Source organism: Monodon monoceros, unplaced genomic scaffold (assembly GCF_005190385.1).
Source record: "Monodon monoceros isolate NGI ecotype Baffin Bay Population unplaced genomic scaffold, NGI_Narwhal_1 Super_Scaffold_13, whole genome shotgun sequence".
NCBI classification, from domain to species: domain Eukaryota; kingdom Metazoa; phylum Chordata; class Mammalia; order Artiodactyla; family Monodontidae; genus Monodon; species Monodon monoceros.
The window spans coordinates 80,251,384-80,264,645 of record NW_021703769.1 but is presented as its reverse complement, the minus strand read 5'-3'; the positions used below and the strand labels follow the sequence as shown (position 1 = coordinate 80,264,645).

The 13,262-nt window shown below is 38.4% G+C and overlaps 1 protein-coding gene across 2 annotated transcripts in view; it reads left to right on the top strand.

The window, feature by feature from the left end:
* The window catches only part of LOC114894197 (cytochrome P450 3A29-like), a 43,471-nt gene that overhangs the window by 12,928 nt on the left and 17,281 nt on the right, over positions 1 to 13,262 (top strand). For both annotated transcript variants that reach the window (XR_003793165.1, XM_029220684.1), the window contains 5 exons: positions 1,182 to 1,295; positions 1,557 to 1,645; positions 2,974 to 3,122; positions 8,991 to 9,118; positions 13,054 to 13,120. Coding sequence is in view for 1 of the 2 variants with exons in the window: in XM_029220684.1 (XP_029076517.1) it covers positions 1,182 to 1,295; positions 1,557 to 1,645; positions 2,974 to 3,122; positions 8,991 to 9,118; positions 13,054 to 13,120 (547 nt within the window). In the remaining variant the exon portion in view is untranslated. The remainder of the gene's footprint in view (positions 1 to 1,181; positions 1,296 to 1,556; positions 1,646 to 2,973; positions 3,123 to 8,990; positions 9,119 to 13,053; positions 13,121 to 13,262) is intronic.

The following is a 13,262-nucleotide window of genomic DNA, read 5'->3' as shown; positions in this document are numbered from 1 at the left end:
AGGTAATTATTGATATGTATGTTCCTATTACCATTTTCTTAATTGTTATGGGTTTGTTTTTGTAGGTCCTTTTCTTCTCTTGTGTTTCCCACTTAGAGAAGTTCCTGTAGCATTTGTTGTAGAGCTGGTTTGGTGGTGCTGAATTTTCTTAGCTTTTGCTTGTCTGTAAAGCTTTTGATTTCTCCATCGAATCTGAATGAGATCTTTGCCGGGTAGAGTAATCTTGGTTGTAGGTTCTTCCCTTTCATCACTAAGTATATCATGCCACTCCCTTCTGGCTTATAGAGTTTCTGCTGAGAAATCAGCTGTTAACCTTATGGGAGTTCCCTTGTATGTTATTTGTCATTTTTCCCTTGTTGCTTTCAATAATTTTTCTTTGTCTTTAATTTTTGCCAATTTGATTACTATGTGTCTCAGCATGTTTCTCCTTGGGTTTATCCTGTATGGGACTCTCTGCATTTCCTGGACTTGGGTGGCTGTTTCCTTTCCCATATTAGGGAAGTTTTCGACTTATAATCTCTTTAAATAGTTTCTTAGGTCCTTTCTCTCTCTCTTCTCCTTCTGGGACCCCTATAATGCGAATGTTGTTGCGTTTAATGTTGTCCCAGAGGTCTCTTAGGCTGTCTTCATTTCTTTTCATTCTTTTTTCTTTATTCTGTTCCGCAGCAGTGAATTCCACCATTCTGCCTTCCAGACCACTTATCTGTTCTTCTGCGTCAGTTATTCTGCTATTGATTCCTTCTAGTGTAGTTTTCATTTCAGTTATTTTATTGTTCATCTCTGTTTGTTTGTTCTTTAATTCTTCTAGGTCTTTGTTAAACATGTCTTGCATCTTCTCGATCTTTACCTCCATTTTTTTCCCGAGGTCCTGGATCATCTTCACTATCATTATTCTGAATTCTTTTTCTGGAAGGTTGCCTATCTCCACTTCTTTTAGTTGTTTTTCTGGGGTTTTATCTTGTTCCTTCATCTGGTACACAGCCCTCTGCCTTTTCATCTTGTCTATCTTTCTGTGAATGTAGTTTTTTTTCTACAGGCTGCAGGATTGTAGTTCTTCTTGCTTCTGCTTTCTGCCCTCTCCAGATAGCTATTTCTTTGGAGCTTCAAGAATAGGCTCCCAGATCTGGTCAATCACCTTGGGACAGTGCCAATAAGACTCTGTGTTTTGCTTTTGACTCTAGTCTTTTGGTCCAGTGGGAATTTTGAAAAATGCCATCTCTATGTCTGAGGATGAACAATGGAAGAGATTACGATCGTTGCTGTCTCCAGCCTTCACCAGCGGAAAGCTCAAGGAGGTAAGAAAAGAAGAAGACTTTCAACTAGAAACTTAAGGAATGACTCTAGGGACAGGTAGAAAATAAGATCATAGTCCCTTTCCAAAGAGAAGTCTGCTGATTTTGAGTTTTCTAATGATGGTCTTTTATCTTTACTTCCTAGAAGAGACATTTTAAGATTCCTTATAAAATGCCACTTCCTGCTCCATGCTTGGGAAAGCCAGGTATTTCTAGGACTTGAGTCTGCATTTAACTTCAGGTGATGTTGTACTTTGTATCTAGATGTTCCCCATCATTAGCCAGATTGGAGACGTGTTGGTGAGGAACCTGAAGAAGGAAGCAGGGAAAGGCAAGCCAATCAACATGAAAGAGTAAGTAGGGGTGAAGCTGCTGGTACCTGAGCTCCATTGAGACCCTCCAGATGCCTGCCATGGAGCCAGATTCCCACTGCTGAGTTACTGTAGTGACCAGACAGAAGTAAGTGTGTGGTGGTACCACTCCAGTGGGCCACCCCAGAATGAGTGGTGGCTCGCCAAAGAAAGCAGGGCAGCTGGGAGAGAAAGGGTCTTCTCCTGTGTACATGAGCCAGGATGAACTTATCTGCTTAACTGTCACTTTGGATATTCTGGATGACAAAAACACATAGTTTAGAAAGGAGAAACATTGTTGTGCACAGTATTGCGTGTAGAGGGTGTGGAGCGGAGGTGGGGAAGGCTCTTGGTACATATTGGCAGGAAGTGCACTGGGCAGGAATGTTACGGTATGGAACTTGAAACAAATTAAATCTCTTCACAGTTTTCCTGAGGAAAATGCTAAATATTAATTCTTAACCACCATTTGTTCTTCCTTCAGCCTCAAAAGAGAGAAGGCCCTGTACAGGCTATGGGTAGAGTGATCATAGCATTTGTTGTCTAAACTGAGATATTTTTTAAAAATTCTGCTGTAACAACAGGTATAAACTGAGAATGTCCCGGGAAAACTGAGGACATAAGATCACTTAGCTATGGGATTCCCTAAGTCAAATTTGGAGTAATTTATTATTTTTTTAACTAGAAATATTTTTAGTTCTTACATTTCACAGAAATGAGTCTGCCCTCAGGTCAACCACAGACCACTGGAGTTGAGGAAGTGTGGGTCTTTCAGGATCCTTAGCAGGGGTGTAAGGCAGTGAGGGATGATGTTCCTGGCAACTCAGAACAGGATGCTGCTGTTCTGTGATTCATTGAAGAGGAATCAGCTCTGAGTGCACACTCTATGGTGAGGCAAGACCCAGATCAACGTCCCCTTTCTTGACTCCCCCAGGATGTGTTAAATTTATACACTTGGTTATGCTCAGACACAGTCCTTATACACCTATTATTGCCTGTAGTCAAAACACACTACTGTACTTTGTCTGATTACGGGTGTCTATCCCTCTATGACTGAGCTCCTCGAGTTTGTGGGGGGACGTCTAACTTGCCTCAGTGTCCCCAGCCCTCCTGGCACAGGGCCATCTGCATCACTGGCACCTCAGACACACCTCATGTGTGAGTGATAGTAGCATAGACTCTTCCATGGACCAACAGGTGGTTCTGAAAGAGTGAGGCTCTCTACCTGCCTTGTCTGGGCATCTGATTTTACATGCACTTCTTGTTATATGTGTTGGGTAAGGAGAGTAAAGAGGTGTTGATTTTAGTTGTTCATATCTTTCTCTACTCAGCTTCTTTGGGGCCTACAGCATGGATGTGATTACTGGCACAGCATTTGGAGTGAACATTGATTCCCTCAACAACCCACAAGATCCCTTTGTGGAATATAGCAAGAAGATCTTAAAATTTAATCTCCTCTCTCCATTAATTTTCTCAATAAGTATGTAGACTACTTTATTCCTTTTTCTTTATTCCTTCTTCCATCCCTCCTTCTCTCCCTCCTTTCCTCCCTCTCCACCGTTCTTCCTTTATCTTTCTTTTTTTTTTTTAAACTATTTATTTATTTATTTATTTATTTTTGGCTGAATTGGGTCTTCATTGCTGCACACAGGCTTTCTCTAGTTGTGGCAAGCGGGGGCTACTCTTTGTTGTGGTGCGCTGGCTTCTCATTGTGGTGTCTTCTCTTGTTGTGGAGCACGGGCTCTAGGTGTGTGGGCTTCAGTAGTTGTAGCACATGGGCTCAGTAGTTGTGGCTCGTGGGCTCAGTAGTTGTGGCACACGGACTTAGTTGCTCCACAGCATGTGGGATCTTCCTGGACCAGGGCTCAAACCCATGTCCCCTGCATTGGCAGGTGCATTCTTAACCACTGTGCCACCAGGGAAGCTCTATCTTTCTTTTTTAAATAATAGCTTTATTGAGATACAATTCACATGCCATATAATGCACCACTGTAAAATGTATAATTCATTGGTTTTTACATCCTACCTATCCATCAACAGATGAAATGGACAGGCAAAATATATACAACATTCAGTATACACAACTGGATATTGTATGTGCGTGTGTGTACATATACACACATATATATGTGTGTATATATAGGTATATATACTTATATGTATATATGAGAAAGCCAGGTTCTTCTAGGACTTGAGTCTCCATATATATATATATATATATATATATATATATATATATACATATATATATACACACACACATATACACACACACACATACACAATTGAATATTATTCACCCAGAAGAGGAAGAAAATCCTGCCATTTGCAACAAAGTGGAAGGACCTAGAGGGTATTACGTTAAGTGAAATAAGTCAAACAGAGAAAGGCAAATACTTATATGTAGAATAAAAAAAAAACTAAACTAAAAAAAGGAAGAAGAAGAAGAAGGAAACCAAACTCATAGAAAAACAAGATCAGATTTTTGGTTACCAGAGGTGTGGGTTGAGTGGTGAGAGAATTGGATAAAAGTGGTCAAAAGGTGTAAATATTCAGTTGTAACATAAAAAGTACTGAAAGTGTAATGTACAATGTGAGTATAGTTAACACTGCTGTATGATATATTTGTACATTACTAAGAAAGTAGATCGTAAAAGTTCTCATCACAAGGGAAGATATTTTTTTGTAACTATATGAGGTGAGGAATGTTAACTAAACTTATGGGGTTAATTTCACAATATACGTATGTTAAGTCATTATGCTGTACCCAAACTAATACAGTACTGTATCTCAACTATAACTCAGCAAGGTTGAAAAAAAAAGGGTTTTAGTACATTCAGAGATATGTGCAACCATCACTACAGTCAATTGTTGTACATTTTTGTCAACTCACAAGCCCTGTACCTAACTATAACCTCTCACTCCTCTTAGCCCTAAGCAACCACTAATCTACTTCCTACCTCTATAGATTTGCTTATTCTGGACACTTCGTATAGATGGAATCATATATGTGGGCTTTTGTGGCTGGCTTCTTTCACTTATCATGATGTTTTCAAGGGTAATCTAAATTGTAGCATATATCAGTACTTCATTTCTTTGTATGGCCAAATAATATCCCATTATATGGACATTCTGCATTTTGTTTATCCATTCATCAGTTGACAGACACTTGGGTCATTTCCAGCTTTCGGCTATTACGAACAGTGCTGCTATGCCCATTCATGTACAAGTTTTCGTTTAAATACCTGTTTTCAATTCTTTGGGTATGTAGTCAGAGGTGAAATTGCTGAGTTATATAGTAACTGTGTTTAACTTATAAGTAACTGCCAAACTGTTACCCCACAGTCTTTTTTAGATAAATGTCTATCCAAATATTTTGCCCATTTATAGTTGGATTATATTCAATACTTCCGTTGTTGAGTTGTAAGTGTTCTTTATATATTCTAGGTAAGAGTCCCTTATCAGACATGATTTGGAAAGTTTTTTTTTTTCCTTTCTGTAGGCGTCTCTTCACTTTCTTGCTAGTTTGCTTTAAAGTGAAAAATTTTTTATTTTCATCATGCACAAATTCTTTATTTTCCTTTTTTTCCCTGTGCTTTTGGTGTCATGTCTAAGAATCCATTGCCAAATCTGAAGTCATGAAGAGCTACCCATTCATTGGTTTTCTTCTAAGAGTTGTACAGTTTTAGCTCATATGTTTAGGTCTTTGATTTATTTTGAGTTTATTTTTGTATATGGTGTAAGGTAAGGGTCTATTTCATTCTTTTGCATGTAGCTATCCAGTTATCCCAGAACCTTTTATTAAAGACTATTTTGTCTCCATTGAATGGTCTTGTAACCCTTCTCAACATGCAGTTTACCATAGACAAGTGGATTTATTTCCAGAGTCTAAATTTTATTCTATTTATCTATATGTCCATTCTTATGCCAGTATGACATTGCCTTGATTATTATAGATTTATGATAAGTTTTGAAATCAGCAGTAGGAGTCCTACAACTTTATTCTTTTTTTTTTTTTTTTCGAGATTGTTTTGGCTCTTCTGTGCCCCTGGCAATTGCATATGAATTTTAAATTCAGCTTTTCAGTTTCTACAAAGAAGCCAGCCAGAATTCTGATAGGGAATGAGTTAAATCTGTAGAGTTGCTGTCTTGACAATGTTTAGTATTCTTATACATGTACATGGGATGTTTTTCATTTACTTAGATTTTCTTTATTTCAACAGTATTGCAGTTTTCAGGGTAGATGTTTTGCACTTCTTTTGTTGACTTATTCCTAAATATTATTATTATTTATTTTTTTTGCGGTACGCGGGCTTCTCACTGTTGTGGCCTCTCCCATTGTGGAGCACAGGCTCCAGACGCGCAGGCTTAGCGGCCATGGCTCATGGGCCCAGCCGCTCCGCGGCATGTGGGATCTTCCTGGACCGGGGCACGAACCTGTGTCCCCTGCATCGGCAGGCGGACTCTCAACCACTGCACCACCAGGGAAGCCCTAAATATTCTTTTTTTATGTTATTATAAATAGAGTTATTTTCTTAATTTCACTTTTGGGTTATTTATTACAGTGTATAGAAATAGAATTGATTTTGTATGTTGACCTTGTTTCCTGAAACCCTGTTGAAATTGTGTATTAGTTCTAATAGGATGTTAGTGGATTATTTAGGATTTTTTATATACAAGATCATGTTATCTGATGGTGGAGGAGTTTTACTTCATTTCCTATACATATGCATTTTATTTCCTTTTGTTGCCTAATTACCCTGGCTAGAACCTCTAGTACAGTGTGGAGTGGAAGTGATGAGAGAGGCTTCCTAGTCTTGTTCTTTTTTTTTCTTCTTTAAATTATACATATGTATTTTATTTACACTTTGTATTTGATATATTTCATGATAAACATTTTTTTTCCACCTTAACCATTTTTTAAGTGTGCAGTTCAGCGGTATCAAATACGTTCACATCGTTGTATAAAAATCACCTCTGTCCATCCCCATAACTGTTTTCATCTTGTGAAACTGAAGCTCTATACCCATTAAACAATAACTCCCTGTTATTGCTTGCCCCCAGCCCCTGGTAACCACCAGCCTACTTTCTGTCTTTATGATTTTCCTAGTCTTGTTCTTAAACTTAGGGAAAGTTTAAGCTTAGGGGAAGCATGCAGTCTTTCATTATTAAGTATAGTGTTAGCTTAGTTTTTCATAGATGCCTTTTCTAAAGTTGAGGAAATTCCCTTCTGTTCCTGTTTGTTGAGTATTTTTATCACAAGAGAGTGTTGGGTTTTGTCACATGCTTTTTATGCATCTATTAGATGATCATGTGGTCATTGTTTTTTATTCCTTGGACATGGTTTATTATAACACTTTGTATTCCTGGGATAAACCCCACTTGGTTATGGTGTGTATCACATTTTATATGTTGCTAGATTCAGTTTGCTAGTATTCTGTTGAGGATTTGTGCACCCATGGTATAAGGTATGTTGGTCTGTAGCTTTCTTTGCTTGTGCTGGTTTGATTGATTGATTGATTGATTGACTGATTGAAGCAAGGTATAGTGACTTTATTAGGAAAGCCAGTAGACCAGGAAGATGGTGGACTGGTGTCTCAAGGAACCATCTTATCCGATTTGCCTGGTTTTAGTACAGATTCATACAATTTGGAAGTGTTCCAACATCTTCCAATTTCTGGAAGAGTTTGTTTAAAAAAATGGTGTTAATTCTTTAAATATTTGGTAGTATTCACCATTGAAACCATCTAGACATGAGCTTTTCTTTGCCAAACTGTGGGTGGTTTCTTGATTACTAACTAAAACTTTGTACTTCTTATAGGTATATCAGATTGTCTGTTTCTTTTTAAGTCAGTTTCTATAGTTTGTGTCTTTCTAAGAATCCATCCATTTTATCTAAATTGTCTAATTTATTGCCATACTGTTGTTCATAGATTACTTTTTCGTATTGAAATAAAGTTAATTTACAATGTTGTGTTAGTTTCAAGTGTACAGCAAAGTGATTCAGCTATGCAGACACACACACGTATATGTATTCTTTTTTTAAAATTAATTAATTAATTAATTAATTTTTGGCTGCAATGGGTCTTCGTTGCCACGCGCGGGCTTTCTCTAGCTGTGGCGAGTGGGGGCTACTCTTCACTGTGGTGTGCGGGCTTCTCACTGTGGTGGTTTCTTTTGTTGTGGAGCACAGGCTCTAGGCGCACGGGCTTCAGTAGTTGTGGCTCGCGGGCTCTAGAGCGCAGGCTCAGTAGTTGTGGCACAGGGGCTTAGTTGCTCTGAGGCATGTGGGATCTTCCCAGACCAGGGATCAAACCCGTGTCCCCTGCATTGGCAGGCAGTTTCTTAACCACTGCGCCACCAGGGAAGTCCCTGTATATGTATTCTTTTTCAGATTCTTTTCCTATAGGTTATTACAAGTTATTGAGTATATGTAGATTTCTTTATAGTCATTTTCATTTTTAAAATGTCAGTAGCAATTTCTGATGCTAAAAATTTGAGTGTTTTCTCTTATTTTCTTGGCCAATCTATCTAAAAAACCTTTTCAAAACATCAGCTTTTGTTTTCACTGATTTTCTCCATTGTTTTTTATTCTCGTGTTCATTATAGTTTCTTCACTTATCTTTACTATTTTCTACCTTCTGCTCACTTTGTGTTTTGTTTGCTCTTCTCTTTTCAGTGTATTAAGGTGGAAATTTAGCTTCTTGATTTGAGATCTCTGTTCTTTTAATATCTAAACATATAGCCATAAATATCTCTCTGAACACCACTTTTGTTCCATCCCATCAGTTTTGGTATATTGTATCTTCATTTTTATTCATCTAAAAGTAATTTCTGATTGCCTTTTGATATCTTCTACAACCTATTGGGTATTTAAGTGTGTGTTATTTAATTTCCACATATTTGTGTGTTCCCCAATTTTCTTTCTGTTATTGATTTCTAATTACATTCCATTATGGTGGAAAGACACGCACCATATTATTTCTATCATGATTATTATTTTTTAAACTGCACAATTAATTGAAGCAACAGATTACAGTCTGGTTTATCCAAAGAGATGCTAGTCCAAGAATTAAAGGCCATGAGGTCCCAGAATGTAATCCAGTTCCTTTAGTCAATCCAAAGATGCAGAAGAGGCCACTGATCTCACTGCTGCAGCGATAGCCCCTATATGTGGACTTGGCCTTGCTCAGTCATTGGCTTCGAAGTCTGAGCAAAGGTCATAGAGGCAGTGGGTCATGATTGAGTATCCTGGTGGTTTTACTTTTTTGATTGGTAGAGCAAATTATGATTGCGCCAAGTAAACTTTGCATTTTCGCTGTGCTTCCTTTTATCTTTTTCCCTACAGTATTATTTCCATTCCTCACCCCAGTCTTTGAAGTATTAAATATTACTCTGTTTCCAAAAAATTCTGTGAATTTTTTGGCGAAGTCTGTAAAAAGGATGAAAGAGAGTCGCCTCAAAGATAAACAAACGGTAAAGTCTGGTGGTGGTTACATGAGGGGGCTCACTTTTTGATAATTTATTGAGCTGTACGCATATTTCTTATGCATATCTCTACATTTTTTAAAGATAGGTAGAAAACTAAAGAGTTTAGAATAGGAGGACTATAAAATTTGGGGGGAATGAATAAGGAGGAAGTTGGGGAAGGAAATAAGAGTATGAGCCAGAGAGCAATATTTAAATATAATAATAGGCATGCCAATTAGTATGTCACTGCATAAATATTAATGAGATAAGGAGTTTACCACTTTTCTTCAATAAATGGTTAAGGGATAAAAGTTACTGATTAAAAATGATTTCACTGGTATTTCACCAAATATTAGCTTGGCAAAGAATCACTTCAGTTCCAAGCTTCCTATTTCACAGGTTGTCCAATGGAAGGCCCTGTCAGCCACCTGATGCAGTGTAGTCATTTTAAAAGTTGAGCTCACTCATAGTTGGAGTGGGCAGGAGTCTTCTCTGGCCAATGAAGCCACAAGTGGGTTAACCCAGCTCTGCCTTCATGAGGGCTGGAGGTCAGCACAAGTATGTCTGCAGGTCAGGGGACAGGGCTGGGTACTCAGGATGTCACTGAAGAATGTGTAGCATTCTGGAAGGGTGAAGGGCTTGAAGATGCTTCTACAAAAGCTGCCGATGAACTCTGCAGATATCAGGGGATTAATTTATGTGATCATTCATTAAGAATTAAAGTTGGAGACAAGCCTCTTAGACAGCCTCATCCACCAGAGGGCAGACAGCAGAAGCAAGAAGAACTACAATCCTGCAGCCTGTGGAACAAAAACTACATTCACAAAAAGATAGACAAGATGAAAAGGCAGAGTGCTGTGTACCAGATGAAGGAACAAGATAAAACCCCAGAAAAACAACCAAATGAAGTGGAGATAGGCAACCTTCCAGAAAAAGAATTCAGAATAATGATAGTGAAGATGATCCAGGGCCTCGGAAAAAGAATGGAGGCAAAGATCAAGAAGATGCAAGAAATGTTTAACAAAAACCTAGAAGAATTAAAGAACAAACACCTAGAAGAATTAAAGAACAAACAAACAGAGATGAACAATACAATAACTGAAATAAAAACTACACTAGAAGGAATCAATAGCAGAATAATTGAGGCAGAAGAACAGATAAGTGGTCTGGAAGACAGAATGGTGGAATTCACTGCCACGGAACAGAATAAAGAAAAAAGAATGAAAAGAAATGAAGACAGCCTAAGAGACCTGTGGGACAACATTTGCATTATAGGGGTCCCAGAAGGAGAAGAGAGAGAGAAATGACCTGAGAAAATATTTGAAGAGATTATAAGTTGAAAACTTCCCTAACATGGGAAAGGAATTAGCCCCCAAGTCCAGGAAGTGCAGAGTCCCATACAGGATAACCCAAGGAGAAACATGCTGAGACACATAGTAATCAAGTTGACAAAAATTAAAGACAAAGAAAAATTATTGAAAGCAACAAGGGAAAAATGACAAATAACATACAAGGGAACTGCATAAGGTTAACAGCTGATTTCTCAGCAAAAACTCTATAAGCCAGAAGGGAGTGGCATGATATATTTAAAGTGATGAAAGGGAAGAACCTACAACCAAGATTACTCTACCTGGCAAAGATCTCATTCAGATTCGATGGAGAAATCAAAAGCTTTACAGACAAGCAAAAGCTAAGAAAATTCAGCACCACCAAACCAGCTCTACAACAAATGCTACAGGAACTTCTCTAAGTGGGAAACACAAGAGAAGAAAAGGACCTACAAAAACAAACCCATAACAATTAAGAAAATGGTAATAGGAACATACATATTGATAATTTACCTTAAACGTGAATGGATTAAATGCTCCAACCAAAAGACACAGGCTCAGTGAATGGATACAAAAACAAGACCCATATACATGCTGTCTACAAGAGACCCACTTCAGACCTAGGGACACATACAAACTGAAAGTGAGGGGATGGAAAAAGATATTCCATGCAAATGGAAATCAAAAGAAAGCTGGAGTAGCAATACTCATATCAGATAAAATGGACTTTAAAATAAAGAATGTTACAAGAGACAAGGAAAGATACTACATAATGATCAAGGGATCAATCCAAGAAGAAGATATAACAATTATAAATATATATGCACCCAACATAGGAGCACCTCCATACATAAGGCAACTGCTAACAGTTATAAAAGAGGAAATCGACAGTAACACAATAATAGTGGGGGACTTTAACACCTCACTTACACCAATGGACAGATCATCCAAACAGAAAATTAATAAGGAAACACAAGATTTAAATGACACAATAGACCAGATAGATTTAATTGATATTTGTAGGACATTCCATCCAAAACCAGCAGATTACACTTTCTTCTCAAGTGCACATGGAACATTCTCCAGGATAGATTACATCTTGGGTCAGAAATCAAGCCTCAGTAAATTTAAGAAAATTGAAATCATATCAAGCATCTTTTCTGACCACAATGCTATGAGATTAGAAATCAATTATAGGGAAAATAACGTAAAAAACATAAACACATGGAGGCTAAACAATACACTACTTAATAACCAAGAGATCACTGAAGAAATCAAAGGGAAATCAAAAAATACCTAGAGACAAATGACTACGAAAACACGACAATCCAAAACCTACGGGATGCAGCAAAAGCAGTTCTAAGAGGGAAGTTTATAGCTATACAAGCCTACCTCAAAAACAAGAAATGTCTCAAATAAACAACCTAACCTTACACCTAAAGCAATTAGAGAAAGAAGAACAAAAAAAACCCCAAAGTTAGCAGAAGGAAAGAAATCATAAAGATCAGATCAGAAATAAATGAAAAAGAGATGAAGGAAACAATAGCAAAGACCAATAAAACTAAAAGCTGGTTCTTTGAGAAGATAAACAAAATTGATAAACCATTAGCCAGACTCATCAAGAAAAAAAGGGAGGAGACTCGGGCTTCCCTGGTGGCACAGTGGTTGAGAGTCTGCCTGCCAATGCAGGGGACATGGGTTCCTGCCTCAGTGCAGGAAGATCCCACATGCCGCGGAGCGGCTAGGCCCGTGAGCCATGGCTGCTGAGCCTGCACGTCTGGAGCCTGTGCTCCGCAAGGGGAGAGGCGGCAACGGTCAGAGGCCCGCGTACCGCAAAAAAAAAAAAAAAAGGGGAGAAGACTCAAATCAATAGAATTAGAAATGAAAAAGGAGAAGTAACAACTGACACTGCAGAAACACAAAGGATCATGAGAGATTACTACAAGCAACTGTAGCCAATAAAATGGACAACCTGAAAGGAATGGACAAATTCTTAGAAAAGCACAACTTTCCGAGACTGAACCAGGAAGAAATAGAAAATATAAACATACCAATCACAAGCACTGAAATCGAGACTGTGATTAAAAATCTTCCAACAAACAAAAGCCCAGGACCAGATGGCTTCACAGGTGTGGTGTGATGAATTGGGAGATTGGGATTGACATATATACACTAATATCTATAAAATGGATAACTGATAACTAAAAAGAACCTGCTGTATAAATAAATAAATAAATAAAAAGGATTAAAGTTGGAGGGAAAACAGGGACTGATGTCATGGATCTTTTCCTAAGCAAACAGGTATGACAGGAGAGAGAGCAGATAACTCTTTAGTTAAGAAGCTGTTTCAAAAGCCAGAGAAACCAAAGATCAGAGAGAGTGAGGACCAAAAAGCAGATGGGCGTGATGGCTGGGTTTCTCTCAGGGAAACATCATGCTCTCTAAGATTTGTAGGTGGATGTTTTGGTCACTGAGGACTTAGTCAGTACTCGTCAGCCTTCTGCTCTTTAAGGGGCCATATTCTCAGGAAAGAGGTGTGAAATGTGCACTCCTGATTTATTTCTGGCTTCACAGGTGACTTTCCGCCATTGACATTTCTCTTTCTGTTTCCAGCACCGAGTGGATCTTCTTCAGCTGATGATTAACTCTCAGAATTCCAAAGATGTGGACACCCGTAAAGGTAACCAGGGAGAGCTTCCGAGGGGCCGCTGTCGGTGGGGCGCAGAGCTAGGGGGTGGTTCTGAAAATGTGCAGGAAGTTTTCCAGGCAGCTGGGGATTTCTGCCAAGTTGAAGGAAGACACGTGGTCAGACAGAAATGGTA